Source organism: Eucyclogobius newberryi, unplaced genomic scaffold (genome assembly GCF_026437365.1).
Source record: "Eucyclogobius newberryi isolate DKJ021-1_F unplaced genomic scaffold, fEucNew1.0.hap1 SCAF_1, whole genome shotgun sequence".
Lineage (NCBI taxonomy): Eukaryota > Metazoa > Chordata > Actinopteri > Gobiiformes > Gobiidae > Eucyclogobius > Eucyclogobius newberryi.
In genome coordinates, this window is record NW_027315723.1 from 49,873,991 (window position 1) to 49,896,070 (window position 22,080).

Consider the following 22,080-nt stretch of genomic DNA (forward strand, 5'->3'; position numbering starts at 1 on the left):
TCAGGAGGAGAACCAGTTCTTCAGGAGGAGAACCAGTTCTTCAGGAGGAGAAGCAGTTCTTCAGGAGGAGAACCAGTTCTTCAAGAGGAGAACCAGTTCTTCAGGAGGAGAACCAGTTCTTCAGGAGGAGAAGCAGTTCTTCAGGAGGAGAACCAGTTCTTCAGGAGGAGAAGCAGTTCTTCAGGAGGAGAAGCAATTCTTCAGGAGGAGAACCAGATCTTCAGGAGGAGAGCCAGTTCTTCAAGAGGAGAACCAGATCTTCAGGAGGAGAAGCAGTTCTTCAGGAGGAGAACCAGATCATCAGGAGGAGAACCAGATCATCAGGAGGAGAACCAGTTCTTCAGGAGGAGAACCAGTTCTTCAGGAGGAGAACCAGATCTTCAGGAGGAGAACCAGTTCTTCAGGAGGAGAACCAGTTCTTCAGGAGGAGAACCAGTTCTTCAGGAGGAGAACCAGTTCTTCAGGAGGAGAACCAGTTCTTCAGGAGGAGAACCAGATCATCAGGAGGAGAACCAGTTCTTCAGGAGGAGAACCAGTTCTTCAGGAGGAGAACCAGTTCTTCAGGAGGAGAACCAGTTCTTCAGGAGGAGAACCAGTTCTTCAAGAGGAGAACCAGTTCTTCAAGAGGAGAACCAGTTCTTCAGGAGGAGAACCAGTTCTTCAAGAGGAGAACCAGTTCTTCAGGAGGAGAACCAGACCATCAGGAGGAGAACCAGTTCTTCAGGAGGAGAACCAGTTGTTCAGGAGGAGAAGCAGTTCTTCAGGAGGAGAAGCAGTTCTTCAGGAGGAGAACCAGTTCTTCAGGAGGAGAAGCAGTTCTTCAGGAGGAGAACCAGTTCTTCAAGAGGAGAACCAGTTCTTCAGGAGGAGAACCAGTTCTTCAGGAGGAGAAGCAGTTCTTCAGGAGGAGAACCAGTTCTTCAGGAGGAGAAGCAGTTCTTCAGGAGGAGAAGCAATTCTTCAGGAGGAGAACCAGATCTTCAGGAGGAGAGCCAGTTCTTCAAGAGGAGAACCAGATCTTCAGGAGGAGAAGCAGTTCTTCAGGAGGAGAACCAGATCATCAGGAGGAGAACCAGATCATCAGGAGGAGAACCAGTTCTTCAGGAGGAGAACCAGTTCTTCAGGAGGAGAACCAGATCTTCAGGAGGAGAACCAGTTCTTCAGGAGGAGAACCAGTTCTTCAGGAGGAGAACCAGATCTTCAGGAGGAGAACCAGTTCTTCAGGAGGAGAACCAGTTCTTCAGGAGGAGAACCAGATCATCAGGAGGAGAACCAGTTCTTCAGGAGGAGAACCAGTTCTTCAGGAGGAGAACCAGTTCTTCAGGAGGAGAACCAGTTCTTCAGGAGGAGAACCAGTTCTTCAAGAGGAGAACCAGTTCTTCAAGAGGAGAACCAGTTCTTCAGGAGGTGAACCAGTTCTTCAGGAGGAGAACCAGTTCTTCAAGAGGAGAACCAGTTCTTCAGGAGGAGAACCAGACCATCAGGAGGAGAACCAGTTCTTCAGGAGGAGAACCAGTTCTTCAGGAGGAGAAGCAGTTCTTCAGGAGGAGAAGAAGTTCTTCAGGAGGAGAACCAGTTCTTCAGGAGGAGAACCAGTTCTTCAGGAGGAGAACCAGTTCTTCAGGAGGAGAACCAGTTCTTCAAGAGGAGAACCAGTTCTTCAGGAGGAGAACCAGTTCTTCAAGAGGAGAATCAGTTCTTCAGGAGGTGAACCAGTTCTTCAGGAGGAGAACCAGTTCTTCAGGAGGAGAACCAGTTCTTCAGGAAGAGAACCAGTTCTTCAGGAAGAGAACCAGTTCTTCAGGAGGAGAACCAGTTTTTCAGGAGGAGAACCAGATCATCAGGAGGAGAACCAGTTCTTCAGGAGGAGAACCAGTTCTTCCAGGCAGATGAAGAAGAGACAGTTTCTCCTGGAGAGGATCATCTGGATCCACATCATCGATGAGTCTGTTCCACTCCCGACAGGAAGTGAGAGAAGAAGAAGAAAAGGCAATGAACAGTTTGCAAATTAAATATTAAATATTAAATATAGTTTGATAGAATAAGTTGTGTTTATCAGAGGATAGAGCTCAAGCTGCCATACTTCCCCCAGAGTTAATAATAATAATAATAATAACTTTTATTTAGTGCTTTTCAGTGACCCAAAGACGCTGAACATAATAAAAAAAAGGGGGGGGGGGGGTATTTACAGACAGGGGGGACAACACGTACAATACACATTAATATACAGATAAAATGAACAAGACAGAAGAAGTAGAGAGAAAAAGATGGGGATGTAACAGTTGCTCCTAGGGCAGCGGAGCTGAAACTGTAGCTTTATATTTCTGTTCCTAACTGGTCTGACCATAAGTCATTTCAAAGAGGAACGTTTAATCCTGGACTTAAATGAAGAGACTGTGTCGCCTCTTTAACATGGACAGGAGCTCTACCTCCTACTGTGCTTTTAGAGACTCTTGGCACCACCAGAAGGCTCTACCTCCTACTGTGCTTTTAGAGACTCTTGGCACTACCAGAAGGCTCTACCTCCTACTGTGCTTTTAGAGACTCTTGGCACCACCAGAAGGCTCTACCTCCTACTGTGCTTTTAGAGACTCTTGGCACCACCAGAAGGCTCTACCTCCTACTGTGCTTTTAGAGACTCTTGGCACCACCAGAAGGCCAGCTTTTTGAGAGTGAAGAGCTCTGTTTGGATGATATGGTTCTATAGCATCTTTGAGGTGGGAGGGGCCATGTCATTTATGTCTTTGTAAGTCAGGAGGAGGAGTTTATATGTGATTCTAAACTCAACAGGAGCCAGTGAAGAGACTCCAGCACCGGTGTAATGTGATTCTATTCAAAAGATTCTATAGCACTAATATAGCTTTTCCTGAATGTGTTTGTGAATGGACAGGTCTGCAGAGAGCCAGCGTGTGGGCGTGGTCATGGTGCGTCCATGGAGCAGGGAGGAGCCAGCAGACTGGAGGCTGTCAGTGGGACACTTCAGGGAGGGCACACGGGTACGTCTCAGGCTGTCAGTGGGACACTTCAGGGAGGGCACACGGGTACGTCTCAGGCTGTCAGTGGGACACTTCAGGGAGGGCACACGGGTACGTCTCAGGCTGTCAGTGGGACACTTCAGGGAGGGCACACGGGTACGTCTCAGGCTGTCAGTGGGACACTTCAGGGAGGGCACACGGGTACGTCTCAGGCTGTCAGTGGGACACTTCAGGGAGGGCACACGGGTACGTCTCAGGCTGTCAGTGGGACACTTCAGGGAGGGCACACGGGTACGTCTCAGGCTGTCAGTGGGACACTTCAGGGAGGGCACACGGGTACGTCTCAGGCTGTCAGTGGGACACTTCAGGGAGGGCACACGGGTACATCTCAGGTCACACAGGGACACACAGCTCTGTGTGCACTTGTTTGTATTTATTTTTGGGAGACAAACGGTACAATGGTGGGACTGAGGAGTCTGTAACCAGGGACTGTTTTAGTACTGGAGTCTGTGTGTGTGGAGTTTGCATGTTCTCCCTTTCCTCAGAGTCGTTGTGGTATTGGAGCTCTTGTTTGCCTGATGCGGAGCTGTTTGTGTCCCTCAGACTGTGCTTCCTGTGGACCAGAGTCTCACTGAGTCCATGGGGTCCCACATCAAGTACGCCTCGCTGAGCCACGACCTCCTGCTGCGTTCAGGTGCTCCCGCACACTCAGCACTCACTGCACAACCAAACATCAGGTCTATAGGTTATTGACCTGATTACTGTATTTTCCAGAGTACAAGCCGCACCAGCCAAAAAATACATAAAAGAGAAGGAAAAAACGTATGTAAGTCGCACTGGAGTATGAAATGCAGTTGCAAGTGTGAAATTAACAAATAATATCACATATAAGTTGGTCTGGAGTATAAGTATAAATATAAGTACCGGTATAAGAGCCAAAACTATGAAAAAAGCTGAGACTTATAGTCCGGAAGATACGGTAAATGTGCAAAGGTGAAGTGTCCTTAAGCGTTTGGTGCCTCCAAACACTGTAAACACACTATAATTATTATATTCTTCTCACTAATCCGTCTGTAGTGTTCGGAGGCACCATGTCACGGATGTACCGGCTGCCACGCACCGACGCCTCGCTGCTGCGCGTCCTGGAGCAGATGGCCGAGAGCGCCCTGTCCCTGAACGTGCCCCGGCAGCTCGTCAAACTCCTGCTGGAGGAGGACGCCGCCAGGTAACGACCAATGCAAACGCTTATTTAAAGGAACACTATGTACATTTTCTTGTGGAAGGTCCGCCTCCCGTTTCCCCGGATTGTTTCACAACGTTGTTTCAAATCTTCTGCCGCTCTTGTCCTTGTGTCCTCTTCGTCCTCCTCTCACTTCCTGCTGGTTAACGGTGGTTCTTATGTTCAGGGTGAGTGAGCTGGAGCAGCTGGGGGAGCTGTCGCCGTGTTGGGAGAGCCTGCGCAGACAGATCGTGTCCCACTACCACAGCAACATCCTGTCCTACCAGGAGGCCCAGAGCCACCTCAGCTCCTACAGGGGTGAGGAGGAGCGAGGAGGAGCGAGGAGGAGCGAGGAGGAGCGAGGAGGAGCGAGGAGTGTAGTGTTTGTAGTGATCATACCTGTCTTTGCTCACCACAGGTCCATCATTCAAAGCCAGCAGCCTGAAGGCGGAGAGGAAGCTGGAGTTCATGCCCACCAACCTCCACATTCAGCGGATGAGAGTGCGGGACGAGCTGGGCCTGGGTGAGCCGTGGGAACTAAGGACGCAGTTATTTTATTACTTAGTTTACGGATTTTTAAATGAAACATATTGCACAGGCGGACGGAATATAAATATAATTTCAATTTCAAAAGATGTTTTCTTCCGGGTTTGCCCAAAAGGCACCACGCAGCGCGCAGGTGAGTGTAACTGTAGATTTAGCGTGTTTTAGACAGACAGAACTGATGCTTAAGTGTGCACCCTCCCCCACCCACACAGTCACGGCAAAACGCGCCGAAAAATGTGGTAAACAGGTTTAAAATGTGTATTTGCGATATAAAGGCGTGCAGCAGCTCGGAGCAGCTTGGAGCAGCACCGGAGCAGCACCGGAGCAGCACCGGAGCAGCACCGGAGCAGCTCGGAGCAGCTCGGAGCAGCTCGGAGCAGCACCGGAGCAGCACCGGAGCAGCACCGGAGCAGCTCGGAGCAGCTCGGAGCAGCTCGGAGCAGCTCGGAGCAGCTCGGAGCAGCACCGGAGCAGCACCGGAGCAGCACCGGAGCAGCACCGGAGCAGCTCGGAGCAGCTCGGAGCAGCACCGGAGCAGCACCGGAGCAGCTCGGAGCAGCTCGGAGCAGCACCGGAGCAGCTCCGTCACAGACTTCCGCCGGAGTTTGGAGAGAAATTGCTTCACGCGCTCTTATCTTTCGACTTAATACCGCTTTTTACATTTAATTTAATGCTTTTTTTGCACTTTATAAAAAAAAAGAATTATAATAATTAATTTTATTTATATCGTAGAAATCAATAATCTAAGTGCGGCGTAAGTGATAAAATAACTAAGGTCGAAACGTTAGTCATAAATTCTAAATCTCTAATTCAATTTCATATTTGCAACACCCAAAATCACAACAAATATAAACCCTATAGAGCCTTTAAAATAGGATGTCATCAGAATGATCAAACTGAATGGAGGCAGTTGAAGACACATTTTCAAATCTACAAGTTAATTATGTTAAATCTCTATAACTAAAAGTGTGCTACTCAGTTTCTCCATTGAAATCACATAATGTTCCGCTTCACTTTTGCCTCCATTCCAGAATTTAGAAGGATTTTGTTAACAAACCTGTGCGTGGTCCCACTGTCCCTCCAGAGAGCACCTACGACGTGGTCACCGTGGGCGCTCCGGCCGCTCACTGCCAGGGCTTCAAGAGCAGTGGTCTGCGCAAACTGCTGTACAAGTCTGAAGAGGCCAAGAAACAGTGAGCAAACACACTCTGGCCCTTTACTTTGAGTTCAAGAGTGGGCTTTAGAATGGTTGGTACGCTGGTCATGTCTTCTGTGCTGCAGGGACGCGTCCACGAGTCCGTCCCTGGTCCACGGTCCACAGGAGATGGTCCGGGCCGAAGAGCTGATGGGTCAGATCACCACTCTGAGGACTCAGGTGGGCTACTACGCCGAGCGGGTGTCCCGGGCCGCCAAGGAGCACTCTGCCAGTGGACTGGAGAGGACCATGCCCCCGCTCACGGACAAGGTACTGACACGCCCACTTTTATTACATTTTGAAGTATTTTAAAGCACTGAAGTATTGTGTGGAATCAGACGATGTCAGAGGAGAATGAAAAACTTTACAGGAATAAAGCCAAATCTTGGAATCAGTTCCTCTTTTTAAATGATGTGGGGCTCAGAATTTGCTCGTCCTTCATCGTTTTCAACATTATGGTCCAATCAAGTTGTTTTTCTTGTGGCTCTGGTAGAGCTGTAGTGCCCCTCCACACTTGTCTGACCCGCCAGCCCCGCCCACATTCTGTTCAAATGCGTAAGGGTCTGGAATCGGAGTCAGAGCCAATGATATCGTCGGTCATCCATTTACCGACCAATCCCAGTGGGAGGTTTTAATGCGTCACACTGAGATACGGAAGTAGCGCTTTCCACCCCCCGTTCCAAAATATTCAAGATGGCGGACCCGGCTTGTGACGCGGCTTGTGACGCGGCTCGTGACCCGGCTTGTGACCCGGCGCGTGACCCGGCTCGTGGCCCGGCTCGTGACGCGGCTCGTGACCCGGCGCGTGACGCGGCTCGTGACTCGGCTCGTGACGCGGCTCGTGACGCGGCTCGTGACCCGGCTCGTAACCCGGCTCGTGGCCCGGCTCGTGACGCGGCTCGTGGCCCGGCTCGTGACCCGGCGCGTGACCCGGCGCGTGACCCGGCTCGTGACCCGGCTCGTGGCCCGGCTCGTGACCCGGCTCGTGACGCGGCTCGTGGCCCGGCTCATGACCCGGCTCGTGACCCGGCGCGTGACCCGGCTCGTGGCCCGGCTCGTGACCCGGCGCGTGACCCGGCTCGTGATCCGGCTCGTGACGCGGCTCGTGGCCCGGCTCGTGACGCGGCTCGTGACCCGGCTCGTGACCCGGCGCGTGACCCGGCTCGTGACCCGGCTCGTGATCCGGCTCGTGATCCGGCTCGTGACGCGGCTCGTGGCCCGGCTCGTGACGCGGCTCGTGACCCGGCTCGTGACCCGGCGCGTGACCCGGCTCGTGGCCCGGCTCGTGACGCGGCTCGTGACCCGGCGCGTGACCCGCCGCGTGACTCGGCTCGTGACGCGGCTCGTGACTCGGCTCGTGACGCGGCTCGTGACCCGGCTCGTAACCCGGCTCGTGGCCCGGCTCGTGACGCGGCTCGTGGCCCGGCTCGTGACCCGGCGCGTGACCCGGCTCGTGACCCGGCTCGTGGCCCGGCTCGTGACCCGGCTCGTGACGCGGCTCGTGGCCCGGCTCGTGACCCGGCTCGTGACCCGGCGCGTGGCCCGGCTCGTGACCCGGCGCGTGACCCGGCTCGTGGCCCGGCTCGTGACGCGGCTCGTGACCCGGCTCGTGACCCGGCTCGTGGCCCGGCTCGTGACCCGGCTCGTGACGCGGCTCGTGGCCCGGCTCGTGACCCGGCTCGTGACCCGGCGCGTGACCCGGCTCGTGGCCCGGCTCGTGACCCGGCGCGTGACCCGGCTCGTGGCCCGGCTCGTGACGCGGCTCGTGACCCGGCTCGTGACCCGGCTCGTGGCCCGGCTCGTGACCCGGCTCGTGACGCGGCTCGTGACGCGGCTCGTGACCCGGCTCGTGACCCGGCTCGTGGCCCGGCTCGTGACCCGGCGCGTGGCCCGGCTCGTGACCCGGCTCGTGGCCCGGCTCGTGACCCGGCTCGTGGCCCGGCTCGTGACCGAGTGTTTACTTCTGCTCTCGCTTCGGTTTGAACAATCAGGAAAGTCCGCTCTCCTCGCCGTGATGAACGTGTGTTAGATGCGGTTATACGAAGGGCGTCGTCGTCACGAAACACGCCTTCTGGGTTTATGTGATTGGTTCTGTCTCTAAGTAGTTTGCCAAAACGTGTTGGGAACGGCTGGTCAAGCAACCTCCACACTCTTATCTCCACATTTTACACATGCTCTCATTCCCTGAGGATGTTCTGCGTGATAGTTACAGACATTTTCAGACCAAACACCATCTAAGAAAATGTCCCCTGATCTACAGCAGGTCTGTAACACGACTATGCCAAGCCATGAAGCCGTAGTCACAGAACACGAGTAGAAAGCGTGGATCAAATAAGTTCTAAATGAATCACACTTGACTTCTCGGTGAGTCCAGACCCGTCAGCTGGTGACTGTGTGCGACTGCAAGTTACTGGCCTCGGCGGTCCAGGCTCTGACCGCTGCCCGGCCCGAGTACATCGCCTCTGCCACCTCGCCCTCTGCTGACCGGGAGCATGTGGTGCTGAGGAACGACCAGGACTCGCTGCTGGCCAAGTGGAGCGGACGCAACAGCCGCGGAGGGTCACTGCAGCCCGACTGGCCCGAGCAGGAGTGGGTACGTACGCTAGCTTCATGTCACGGGTCAGTGAAGAGAGGCCAAGGGGGACGTCCTCTCTGTCTGCACAGACTGAATGAGGCAAACGGGTTGGACCGTCCAGATGATGATTGAACAATATTAACCTCTTTTGCTTGGGGCCTATTTTTCCAAAAACGCCTAAAAAAAATGACCCGCATTTCAAACTGAAGCTGTTCCTGGACTCTTTGTGAAGCTGAGACTCTGAAGTCTGTTTTACTCTAATTATAGATAGAAACGAGCTCTGCTCAGAGGAATTCAGATTTTCTGTGTTAAATGAGTGAAGCTGGTGCTGGAGGATCGACAGATTCAAAATAAAATGAGCATCTGTTGGTTTTGACAATTCTCTTTTAAAAGCTGAAGGTAAATTCAATAAAACTGAGTTTTAGGGACTTGTAATAAAGGAAAAAATGTCCAGGTGGAATGTAAAAGTCCTCTTCATTTGTTACTTGTGGCTTTGGAGAACAAACTGAGCCTGAAGCTTCTCAGAGCGACTGATGTGACCGGAAATAAGAGCTTTATTTGTATTTACAGCAGATCAAGCAGCTCGAGAGTTCCTTTTACAATAAAAAGCACAATAATGTGATGATGCGGACAATATTGTAACATGCCTGTAAATACACAAATGTACTGAATATTTATTTATACCTCATATGAACGAGTACGCCACAGACTTGTGTTATGTTTACGTTTTATCACCTTATTTCATTTGTTTGTTTTTTACTACATTTACACTTTTTTCATCTTGCTTATTTCCAAAACAACCATTGCCTTAACATCGATTTTCCAGCATATCTACGACTCTGTGCTGAACGCGGTGTCTCTTGTGTGGTCAGGAGAACCTGTGGGTCAATGTGGACAAGTCCCTGGAGTGCATTGTCCAGCGAGTGGACAAACTGTTGCAGAAGGACAGGAGACACAGCCAGGCCAGCGCAGACAGCGGCCTGAGCGACACGACCACGCCCACGACCAAGAGAGGTACGACTGTGACGCCATAGAAACGGTAACCAAGACAGAGATTATGAGCGGAAACAGATCATGCTCTAATGACATCTACACTCCTGGCATTGGCAATTAACATTTTATTACTTAAAATAATAAAGTAATGGTGTTTATCGCCCTCTGCTGGCCACAGTCCATAGTCTGCTTTTTCATTTGTATCGAACTATAACTTAAACCGATCATTATTTAACATTTTGTTCTTTGTAAACCACAAGGCTGATCTAAAATGGCTTAAAATAGCGTTTAGTTGAAACATGCTGGAGCCTCATTTGCAGGACAAAACGGGATTAACTCAAACGCGTGCGATTCATCACGACATGTGAAACAGCTTCAGTATAATATGAAAAAGCACATTCAAATCAGGCTAACAGCATTAAACGTTGCATAATACGTCACCTTCAATGATACAGATATTAAAATGACCTGGAACTGTTTTTGGTCTCGTGCGAAGGCGAGTGTAAAACGGCGTTCTGGATCATTCCGGGAAACGCGCAGCACGAGCGTTCACCCCCGCGTGCATGCTCCTCCTCACCTCGCCCTCTGACCTGCCCCGCTCACTCCTCCAGACCCCCGCACGTCTCCAGTAGGTGCCGCTCTCTCTCATTTACTCTGCTCTGTCCTGCTGTGCGTTCTGCTCAAACGTGACGTCATTTCAACATAATCCAGTTTTGATGACGGCATATGATCCGAGAACATCCTCTCTGAACAGAACTGTTATTTACTCAGACATTATACAGCATTGACACTAGGCCAGTTACCATCTGAAGCAGCAGCTGAATGGTCTAAAGCTCTGACACAAACCTGACATCAGATTGTTCTGTACTTTGTTTGTCTGACACGTGTTCTCACATGTTCAGAATGACCTCACTGGTGTGGTCAGCGCTTCAGAAGAACAGGTGTATGTTTGTCCAGACCTCAGTCAGGCCAGCGCACGGTCACACTTTGTAGTTTAGCACAGCCTCGGCCCACAGTCCCTGGGCAGGTACGCCTCATGAATACACTACAAAATACTCTTAAAGGTTAGATACTCTTTCATGAATTGGCTCATAAGTAAACGTTAAAATGATAATAGTAAAAGTGAATGTTAACATGGTTTAACGTTGAATATTTACTCTCCTCTGCCTTGTTGTACTCTGTGGTGCTCCAGTCGACCAATAGGGGGCAGTGTGACTGTGGGCTGGTGTGGCTTTTAGTGGCTTTTAGTGGCTTATAGCGGCTTGTAATGCATGTCCGTGTGCCCCGCTGCAGATGGGGGCCGCCGCACAGAGGAGGCCGGTCCAGGTAAGAGCTTGTGCCTCGCTCTCTCTTGACCAGTGTCACTTCTTTATTATGATGAATTGAATAGATATAATTCTTCTTTTTGTCTGTAAGTTTGTCTCTGGATGTTGGAGCTTCTGTGTCGTGGCTGAAGCTCGTGTGTTTTACTGTCGGGCAGGAGAATGGAGCGAGGCGCTGTACCCTCTGCTGACCACGCTGACCGACTGCGTGGACATGATGAGTGACCGGGCCAAGCAGTCCCTGGTGTTCCTCCTCATGCAGGACAGCGCCCCCACCATCGCCATGGACACGGCGCTGCAGTACCGCCGGGACGTGGTCTTCTGCCAGACGGTCAGTTTGACCCCGACTCAAACGTCTCTCCAGGTTTTGTAAAAGTCCTGCTGCGTTTTCAGCTCACGGCGCTCGTCTCCGGCTTCGTCATCAAACTGAGGAACTGTCTCCGTGACGACGGCTTCCTGCGACAGCTCCACACCATCGGCCTGCTGGCTCACTTTGAGTCCCTGCTCAGCACCTACGGTAATGCCACGCCCGGCACGCAGGGGGCGCACTGACACTTCTGACTCTTCTGGACCGCTTCAGGGTTTAGTTCACATGAACAAAGGACTCAAAAACTGATCCAAATTGAAAGATTGAAGGTCACAAAATAACATAGTGACCTTAAAACTTTAAAACAGTCTTAGTTTATTGTTCCATCTCACATGCTCGTGGGTGAATATTGCTAAAAACATGTCATAAGTTTCCTGAAGTTGTTCTGACATAAATCTCTTTGTGTGTTTTGGTGCAGGAGAGGAACTGGCCATGCTGGAGGACATGACTGTGGGCGTCATGGACCTGCGGAACGTCACCTTTAAGGTACCGCCACAGGAGCCTCTGCCTGACCGCACACGGGCTCATCCCTGTTTACCTCCAGGTGACCCAGGCCCCCAGCAGCGCGGCCCCCGACATGCTGCCCATCATCACGGGGAACAGACACGGCTTCAACGTGCGCGTCCCTCTGCCCGGGGCCATGTTCGACGCTCTGCCCCGAGAGCTCCAGAGCGGCATGCTGCTGCGCGTCCAGCCCGTGCACTTCAACGTGGGCATCAACGAGCAGCAGACCCTGGCAGAGAAGTGAGGCCCTCAGGAGCCCCGCTGCTCCAAACGCAGTTACAAGGAGCAGGATGAAGGCCCACGTTTGTGTAGCAAAGAATGCTAACACAAGCTGAGGCTAAATGCTAGCACCGGCTAGCACCGTGCACCACCTGCTGTCATTCTAACACTTCCAGAAGCATCATTTACCCTGAACGCCAGGGCCCGAGTCACAAAGCAGTTCATTTATACTTTACGTTTGTTTGACTTTGTGGGCAATGACATCATGGCACAGGGGGAAATGCCAGTGTTGCAACACAGATTAGAGACAGAAGTGGAATCATAAAAAACTTCCTTAAAAATATACTTTAATCTGTATAAATATATTTAAACCTAGTATAAATGTAAAATATAAATAAAATAAGTGGCAGCTATATGGACAGAATATATTGCTCCAGGGATGATGTACTCAAGAGAAATACTACTCAAAGTACTAGTAACTAATTACAGTTACATGCTGAAACTACTCAATTACAAGTACTGATATAATCTACTCAGTTACAGTAACACGAGTATATGTACTTAGTAACTGCACACTCCTGGTGTGTGTGTGTGTGTGTGTGTGTGTCTGTGTGTCTGTGTGTGTGTCTGTGTGTGTGTGTGTCTGTGTGTGTGTGTGTCTGTGTGTGTGTGTGTGTGTCTGTGTGTGTGTCTGTGTGTGTCTGTGTGTGTGTGTGTCTGTGTGTGTGTCTGTGTGTGTCTGTGTCTGTGTGTGTGTGTGTCTGTGTCTGTGTGTGTGTCTGTGTGTGTCTGTGTGTGTCTGTGTGTGTCTGTGTGTGTCTCAGATGTTCAGAGACTCTTCTTTGTCCCAGGTTTGGAGACACGTCTCTTCAGGAGCTCATTAATGTGGAGAGTTTAGCTCGACTCAACTCCTACTATGAGCAGTTCAAGGAGGTCCTCCCTGAAGACTGTGAGTCCTCCTCCTGTCCCTCCTCACAGTGTCCCTCTCCTGTCCCTCCTCCTCACAGTGTCCCTCTCCTGTCCCTCCTCCTCACAGTGTCCCTCTCCTGTCCCTCCTCCTCACAGTGTCCCTCCTCCTCCTCACAGTGTCCCTCCTCCTCCTCACAGTGTCCCTCCTCCTCACAGTGTCCCTCCTCCTCCTCACAGTGTCCCTCCTCCTCACAGTGTCCCTCCTCCTCCTCACAGTGTCCCTCCTCCTCACAGTGTCCCTCCTCCTCACAGTGTCCCTCCTCCTCCTCACAGTGTCCCTCCTCCTCACAGTGTCCCTCCTCCTCCTCACAGTGTCCCTCCTCCTCCTCACAGTGTCCCTCCTCCTCACAGTGTCCCTCCTCCTCCTCACAGTGTCCCTCCTCCTCACAGTGTCCCTCCTCCTCCTCACAGTGTCCCTCCTCCTCCTCACAGTGTCCCTCCTCCTCACAGTGTCCCTCCTCTCTTGTCCCTCCTCCTCTCTTGTCCCTCCTCTCATGTCCCTCCTCCTCTCTTGTCCCACAGGCCTGCCTCGCTCCCACTCCCACACTTGTCTTCCAGAGCTCCTCCGTTTCCTGGGTCAGAACGTTCACGCCAGAAAGAACAAGAACGTGGACATTTTGTGGCAGGCTGCTGAGGTAACAAAGAAGAGTTATTCTTAAAGACACTAAAGGGGACGTATTATGTCAAACACTAAAGGGGACGTATTATGTCAAACACTAAAGGGGACGTATTATGTCAAACACTAAAGGGGACGTATTATGTCAAACACTAAAGGGGACGTATTATGTCAAACACTAAAGGGGACGTATTATGTCAAACACTAAAGGGGACGTATTATGTCAAACACTAAAGGGGACGTATTATGTCAAACACTAAAGGGGACGTATTATGTCAAACACTAAAGGGGACGTATTATGTCAAATCAACTTTAATGAGCTTTTAACAACAGTGTTTCCTCACAGTTTGTTTCTCAAAGATTCCTTCCTGCTTGAGTTAATCCTGTCCTGAAACTGAGGCTCCAGTGCTCGGGGAAAATTCCTGTTTTTACCCACCCCCTATCCCCGCCCACATCCTTGCACTAGTTGCAAATATTTATAGACACCGGTTCTAAAATATCTCGCAATCACTTTTCTCAACTAAAGACAAATTAAGTGAAATGTTGAGATGAAGAGGCGTGGCTTATCACTCTGCGGAGGCGGGGCTTACCAGTCATTGGACTTGTTTCTATGTTAAGCCATTTTAGATCAATATTGCGTTACAATGACCAAAATGTTGATCTTGGCGTGTTACAGTTCAACACCTGAAAGTACTAGAAAAAGCATAATATGTCTTAAAGGTTAAAATGGCGTCTGTGCTGCCTCAGATCTGTCGGCGACTGAACGGCGTTCGCTTCACGAGCTGCAAAAGCGCCAAAGACCGCACGGCCATGTCGGTGACCCTGGAGCAGTGTCTGATCCTGCAGCAGGAGCACGGCATGGCCCCGCAGGTGTTCACCCAGGCCCTGGACTGTATGCGCAGGTACCACACGCCCTTTCACCCCAAATCAGCCCAAATCACACAGAAACATACTATCAACTCATTTTTGTCATGGCTGCAGTGACGGAAACTGGAAATACATCACTAACAATCAACACAAACTCAACGAATACATTTAAACCAGTTTTAACATATTTCTGTTGAATTGACGTGTTATTGTGACTATCGTTACCGATCTGCTCGAAAAAATATATATTCATTTGTATCAATATTTCCCCCTCACAAATGGACTGAAGGACGATGGACAGTGCAACATATGGTCAGATATCAGATCAATTTTAGGTCATAAACTGAATCCAAAGTGGAAACTGTATCTGTCAAAAACGGACTCGATAACCATCATCGTACGTCATTCTCACTCACTTATGTCACCCACCACAAGAGGGCGCCACAGACTCTTCCGATCTGCGTGTTGATGTCTCTCTCTCTTCTCCCCCTCCCTTCCCTCTGCTTTAGTTGTAAAGCATGACATTTTTTGGCAATTTGATTGTTTCTGACGCATGAACAATGACATTATTAATATTATACTGTGTTGCTACATCACATCATCACGTTTCCAAAGCAACAGTCCACGTTTACTGTCGTCCTGGTAATAAATGGATGTTATAAGATAAGATAAGATAAGATAATCCTTTATTGTCCCACATGGGGAAATTCCATTGATGCAACGCAGGTAGATACAGAGATAGATACAGAAGAAAAGAACAAATAACTTATAGGAAGTTTGAAAAACACTCTCCCACATGTGCTGTTTGTCCCAACAAGAATCTAGATAGATATAGATAGATTTGTTCAGAGAGATGGAGCCGTCCTCTCCTTCCGAACACGCGGCGGTCGTGGCCAGTTGCATGAGCTTGTCTTACTTATGTTCATTTTTAACACTTTTCTTCTCTCTTTCTCCTGCTCTCCACACTTTGGTTCTTCTCATTTTTGATTTTTCCGGCTCATATTTTAACATCTTCCCTCTTTTTTTCCGCCGTTCATTTTGTCTTCTGTGTTGCCACCCGTTTTGCTCTTGGTTTCTCCCATACTTTCCATACCTCCCTGTCCACCCTCTGTGTCCTGGACGTGGGACAGCGTGGGGACGAGGGAAGGGGTCGTCCAGAAGAACCTGAGCGGACTTCTGCCGGTGCGGGACGTTCGATTGGACCCCAGCCTCCTGTACTCTCTGCCCCTGCTGGCCCTCAACCCTCACCTGCTGCTGCTCTGGCTCTGCCTCAGCCTCACCTTCCTCCTGACCAGGCTGCGCTGCCCGTAGACCCTCCGGAGACCACCGGAGACCACCAGAGACCACTGGAGACCACCGGGGGCCACCGGAGACCACCGGAGACCACTGGAGACCACCGGGGGCCACCGGAGACCACCGGAGACCACTGGAGACCACCGGGGGCCACCGGAGACCACCGGAGACCACCGGGGGCAACGAGGAACAGACACTGGACACATGCAAGACTAGAACTAGACAAAGACCAGACGGGATCAAACCCAGACTGAGACCGAACTCAGACCGGACTGAGACCGGACTCAGACCGGACTCAGACCGGACTGAGACCGGACTCAGACCGGACTCAGACCGGACTCAGACCGAGAGGCGCTGTCTGCACTTTCCTGCTTTCTCTCTCCTCAGAATTCTCACAAATAAAATAGACGATAGAACCTCCTGCACCTCTGAACGTGACTGAGGCTGGAATCATTATAAACTCATTGAATATTAAAGGTGAACAATCGTGTCCAGCTGCTTGTCTCCATGGAGATACGTGTAAGCATTAAAGGAGCAGCCCCCAAACTGCCACAGTCAGTGGATTTAACAAACTGTTTGCTGGTCCCTCCAAACAGCAGCTCATTTGTTTACCTGTTGCTATGGTGATAGCCACAGTAGTGATATAGAATGTGATTAAATGCTGCCAGAACTACACAGTTAAACATAATACACTCATATCATGTCAGAAGAGAAGCTGTATTTGTCCCACTACGATTCAACACAAATATAACACAATTATGTACAAAATGCTGCTCTGCACAATATTGACAATAAATAACAGATAAAGTGACTTTAGTGACACTTTACACTGAAGTGAATGCTTACATTACTACACACTACTACACACACTACTACACACACTACTACACACACTACTGCACACACACATTACTACACATTACTACACACTACTACACACACTACTACACACACTACTACACACACTACTGCACACACACATTACTACACATTACTACACATTACTACACATTACTACACACTACTACACACACTACTACACACACTACTACACACACTACTACACACACTACTGCACACACACATTACTACACATTACTACACACTACTACACACACTACTACACACACTACTGCACACACACATTACTACACATTACTACACACTACTACACATTACTACACACTACTACACACACTACTACACACACTACTACACACACTACTGCACACACACATTACTACACATTACTACACACTACTACACATTACTACACACTACTACACACACTACTACACACACTACTACACACACTACTGCACACACACATTACTACACACTACTACACACTACTACACATTACTACACACTACTACACATTACTACACATTACTACACATTACTACACATTACTACACACACTACTACACACACTACTACACACACTACCTCACACACACATTACTACACATTACTACACACTACTACACACACTACTACACACACTACTACACACACTACTGCACACACACATTACTACACATTACTACACATTACTACACACTACTACACACACTACTACACACACTACTACACACACTACTACACACACTACCTCACACACACATTACTACACATTACTACACACTACTACACACACTACTACACACACTACTGCACACACACATTACTACACATTACTACACATTACTACACACTACTACACACACTACTACACACACTACTACACACACTACTGCACACACACATTACTACACATTACTACACATTACTACACACTACTACACACTACTACACACACTACTGCACACACACATTACTACACACTACTACACACACTACTGCACATACACTACTACACACACTACTACGCACACTACTGCACACACACTACTACACACACTACTACACACACTACTGCACACACACTACTACACACACACTACTGCACATACATTACTACACACACTACTACACACACTACTGCACACACACTACTACACACACTACTGCACACACTACTACACACACTACTGCACACACACTACTACACACACTACTACACACACTACTGCACACACACTACTACACACACTACTGCACACACACTACTACTACACACACTACTGCACACACACTACTGCACACACACTACTACACACACTACTGCACACACACTACTACACACACTACTGCACACACACTACTGCACACACTACTGCACACACACTACTGCACACACACTACTGCACACACACTACTGCACACACACTACTGCACATACACTACTGCACACACACTACTGCACACACACTACTGCACACACACTACTGCACACACACTACTACACACACTACTGCACACACACTACTGCACACACACTACTGCACACACACTACTGCACATACACTACTGCACACACACTACTGCACACACACTACTACTACACACACTACTGCACACACACTACTACACACACTACTGCACACACACTACTGCACACACACTACTGCACACACACTACTGCACACACACTACTGCACACACACTACTGCACACACTACTGCACACACACTACTACTACACACACTACTGCACACACACTACTACACACACTACTGCACACACACTACTGCACACACTACTGCACACACACTACTGCACACACACTACTGCACACACACACTACTACACACACTACTGCACACACACTACTGCACACACTACTGCACACACACTACTGCACACACACTACTGCACACACACTACTGCACACACTACTGCACACACACTACTACTACACACACTACTGCACACACACTACTGCACACACACTACTGCACACACACTACTACACACACTACTGCACACACACTACTACACACACTACTGCACACACTACTACACACACTACTGCACACACACTACTGCACACACACTACTGCACACACTACTGCACACACACTACTACACACACTACTGCACACACACTACTACTACACACACTACTGCACACACACTACTGCACACACACTACTGCACACACACTACTACACACACTACTGCACACACACTACTACTACACACACTACTGCACACACACTACTGCACACACACTACTGCACACACACTACTACACACACTACTGCACACACACTACTACACACACTACTGCACACACTACTACACACACTACTGCACACACACTACTGCACACACACTACTGCACACACTACTGCACACACACTACTGCACACACACTACTGCACACACTACTGCACACACACTACTACACACACTACTGCACACACACTACTGCACACACACTACTGCACACACACTACTGCACACACTACTGCACACACTACTGCACACACTACTGCACACACACTACTACACACACTACTGCACACACTACTGCACACACACTACTACACACACTACTGCACACACACTACTGCACACACACTACTGCACACACACTACTACACACACTACTGCACACACTACTGCACACACTACTGCACACACACTACTACACACACTACTGCACACACACTACTGCACACACACTACTGCACACACTACTGCACACACACTACTACACACACTACTGCACACACACTACTACACACACTACTGCACACACACTACTGCACACACACTACTGCACACACACTACTACACACACTACTGCACACACACTACTGCACACACACTACTGCACACACTACTGCACACACACTACTACACACACTACTGCACACACACTACTACTACACACACTACTGCACACACACTACTGCACACACACTACTGCACACACACTACTACACACACTACTGCACACACACTACTACACACACTACTGCACACACATTACTACACACACTACTGCACACACACTACTGCACACACACTACTACACACACTACTGCACACACTACTACACACACTACTGCACACACACTACTAAACACACACTTTGCGTCTGTAGAGCTACACTTCAGTAGAGCTACACGTGCTCGATGCTACAGTGCTGTCTGTATTTAAAGCCTCACTGTGGAACACCTGTGGTGAGAGCTCCGCCCCCTGCTCGTCTCCATGGTCACTGTCTTCATGTCTATACCTAGTCATTCTTACTGTGTGTGAGCTCGCCTCTCCACGGATCTGGCCTGTGACATAATGGAGATATAGAAGTTTAATGCCATACTATGGAACATTCCAGGCTAAGCGATAGTCTCCATGGAAACGCACAGGGGGCAGAGCTACTTCTGGTGATGTCCATGTCCTTCTAGAATGAGATGTTCACACCAGGTCAACACGAAACTGTATTTGACATAAATGATTGACATGTGTTCATGTGTCCGTCAGTGAGGGCTGTCGCCGGGACAACACACAGAAGAACGTCGGGTCCAGAAAATACGCCTTTAACTCTCTGCAGCTGAAGGCCTTCCCCCGACACTACCGGCCCCCCAGCGGCACCTTTGGCAAAGCAGAGACCTGAGCGGGACCCCTGACCCCTGACCCCCGACCCTGACCCTGACCCCTGCACCCGGGCCTTGTGTGACGTCTCAAGAGGAGAAACCACCCACTCAGATGTCCAGGACCAAAGTGTGACCGTTACAAGTGACACTCACGCCACAAACAAAAGGGAAATGTTGTTTCACGTTTTCACAAAATAACAGACACTGAGCTCTGAACACTGAGCTCTGAACACTGAGCTCTGAACACTGAGCTCTGAACACTGAGCTCTGAACACTGAGCTCTGAACACTGAGCTCTGAACACTGAGCTCTGAACACTGAACACTGAGCTCTGAACACTGAGCTCTGAACACTGAACACTGAGCTCTGAACACTGAGCTCTGAACACTGAACACTGAGCTCTGAACACTGAGCTCTGAACACTGAGCTCTGAACACTGAGCTCTGAACACTGAGCTCTGAACACTGAGCTCTGAACACTGAGCTCTGAACACTGAGCTCTGAGCTCTGAGCTCTGAGCTCTGAGCTCTGAACACTGAGCTCTGAACACTGAACACTGAGCTCTGAACACTGAGCTCTGAACACTGAGCTCTGAACACTGAACACTGAGCTCTGAACACTGAGCTCTGAACACTGAACACTGAGCTCTGAACACTGAGCTCTGAACACTGAACACTGAGCTCTGAACACTGAGCTCTGAACACTGAGCTCTGAACACTGAGCTCTGAACACTGAGCTCTGAACACTGAACACTGAGCTCTGAACACTGAGCTCTGAACACTGAGCTCTGAACACTGAGCTCTGAACACTGAACACTGAGCTCTGAACACTGAGCTCTTAACACTGAGCTCTGAACACTGAACACTGAGCTCTGAACACTGAGCTCTGAACACTGAGCTCTGAACACTGAGCTCTGAACACTGAGCTCTGAACACTGAACACTGAACACTGAGCTCTGAACACTGAGCTCTGAACACTGAACACTGAGCTCTGAACACTGAGCTCTTAACACTGAGCTCTGAACACTGAACACTGAGCTCTGAACACTGAGCTCTGAACACTGAGCTCTGAACACTGAGCTCTGAACACTGAGCTCTGAACACTGAACACTGAACATTGAGCTCTGAACACTGAGCTCTGAACACTGAACACTGAGCTCTGAACACTGAGCTCTGAACACTGAACACTGGGCTGGGACTGAGCTCTGAACACTGAGCTCTGAACACTGAGCTCTGAACACTGAGCTCTGAACACTGAACACTGAACACTGAGCTCTGAACACTGAGCTCTGAACACTGAACACTGAACACTGAGCTCTGAACACTGAGCTCTGAACACTGAACACTGGGCTGGGACTGAGCTCTGAACACTGAGCTCTGAACACTGAGCTCTGAACACTGAGCTCTGAACACTGAGCTCTGAAGGTTTAACTGAAGAATCATATATTTCAGAATCTCAAGCATCATTTGAATTTGATCCGTATCATTTGGACCTGAAGTCACTTTATTTCTCAGCGTTTTCACTCTTTGTGATCAGAAGCTCCAGCTGTAGATATATTTCCAATGATTAACTGATCAGATTAAATTATGTTACTTTGCTTCGACATTAGAATAAATCATGTTTCTTTAGCCTCAAACTTGTATTTGTCTTGAATTTGTGATGATGGAATGAATATGTCTTCAGATACAGAGGAAAATGATATTAAATGTATTTAACACTGGCTGAATATACATGTATCCAGAAGTAAAAATAATAATCATATATAGTGATATTCTCCGTGTGTAATGCTCCACATGCTCTAAAGAACAAACTGAGCTAAATTTCTTCATGTCTCTGTTAATAGTGGATGTGGTACATTTACTGTACATTTACTGTACATTTAAAGTACATTAACTATACATTTAAAGTACATTT

At 49.3% G+C, this 22,080-nt stretch overlaps 1 protein-coding gene across 4 annotated transcripts in view; it reads left to right on the top strand.

The window, feature by feature from the left end:
• LOC140362201 (inositol polyphosphate-4-phosphatase type I A-like) overlaps window positions 1-20,360 on the top strand; it is a 34,915-nt gene extending 14,555 nt beyond the window's left edge. The window contains exons 7-24 of one of the 4 annotated variants that reach the window (XM_072448308.1): window positions 2,891-2,996; window positions 3,579-3,669; window positions 4,053-4,200; window positions 4,382-4,512; window positions 4,613-4,717; window positions 5,825-5,933; window positions 6,022-6,205; window positions 8,310-8,528; window positions 9,383-9,524; window positions 10,797-10,829; window positions 10,984-11,156; window positions 11,219-11,342; window positions 11,611-11,678; window positions 11,737-11,936; window positions 12,767-12,864; window positions 13,407-13,519; window positions 14,248-14,402; window positions 15,498-15,716. In XM_072448308.1, the coding sequence (XP_072304409.1) occupies window positions 2,891-2,996; window positions 3,579-3,669; window positions 4,053-4,200; window positions 4,382-4,512; window positions 4,613-4,717; window positions 5,825-5,933; window positions 6,022-6,205; window positions 8,310-8,528; window positions 9,383-9,524; window positions 10,797-10,829; window positions 10,984-11,156; window positions 11,219-11,342; window positions 11,611-11,678; window positions 11,737-11,936; window positions 12,767-12,864; window positions 13,407-13,519; window positions 14,248-14,402; window positions 15,498-15,678 (2,380 nt within the window). In that variant the 3' untranslated portion in view covers window positions 15,679-15,716. Of the gene's footprint in view, window positions 1-2,890; window positions 2,997-3,578; window positions 3,670-4,052; window positions 4,201-4,381; window positions 4,513-4,612; window positions 4,718-5,824; window positions 5,934-6,021; window positions 6,206-8,309; window positions 8,529-9,382; window positions 9,525-10,796; window positions 10,830-10,983; window positions 11,157-11,218; window positions 11,343-11,610; window positions 11,679-11,736; window positions 11,937-12,766; window positions 12,865-13,406; window positions 13,520-14,247; window positions 14,403-15,497; window positions 15,717-20,055 lie in introns of those variants that run through there. The other 3 variants (XM_072448281.1, XM_072448298.1, XM_072448289.1) reach the window with 3 other exon arrangements.
• The last annotated feature ends 1,720 nt before the right edge of the window (window positions 20,361-22,080 follow it).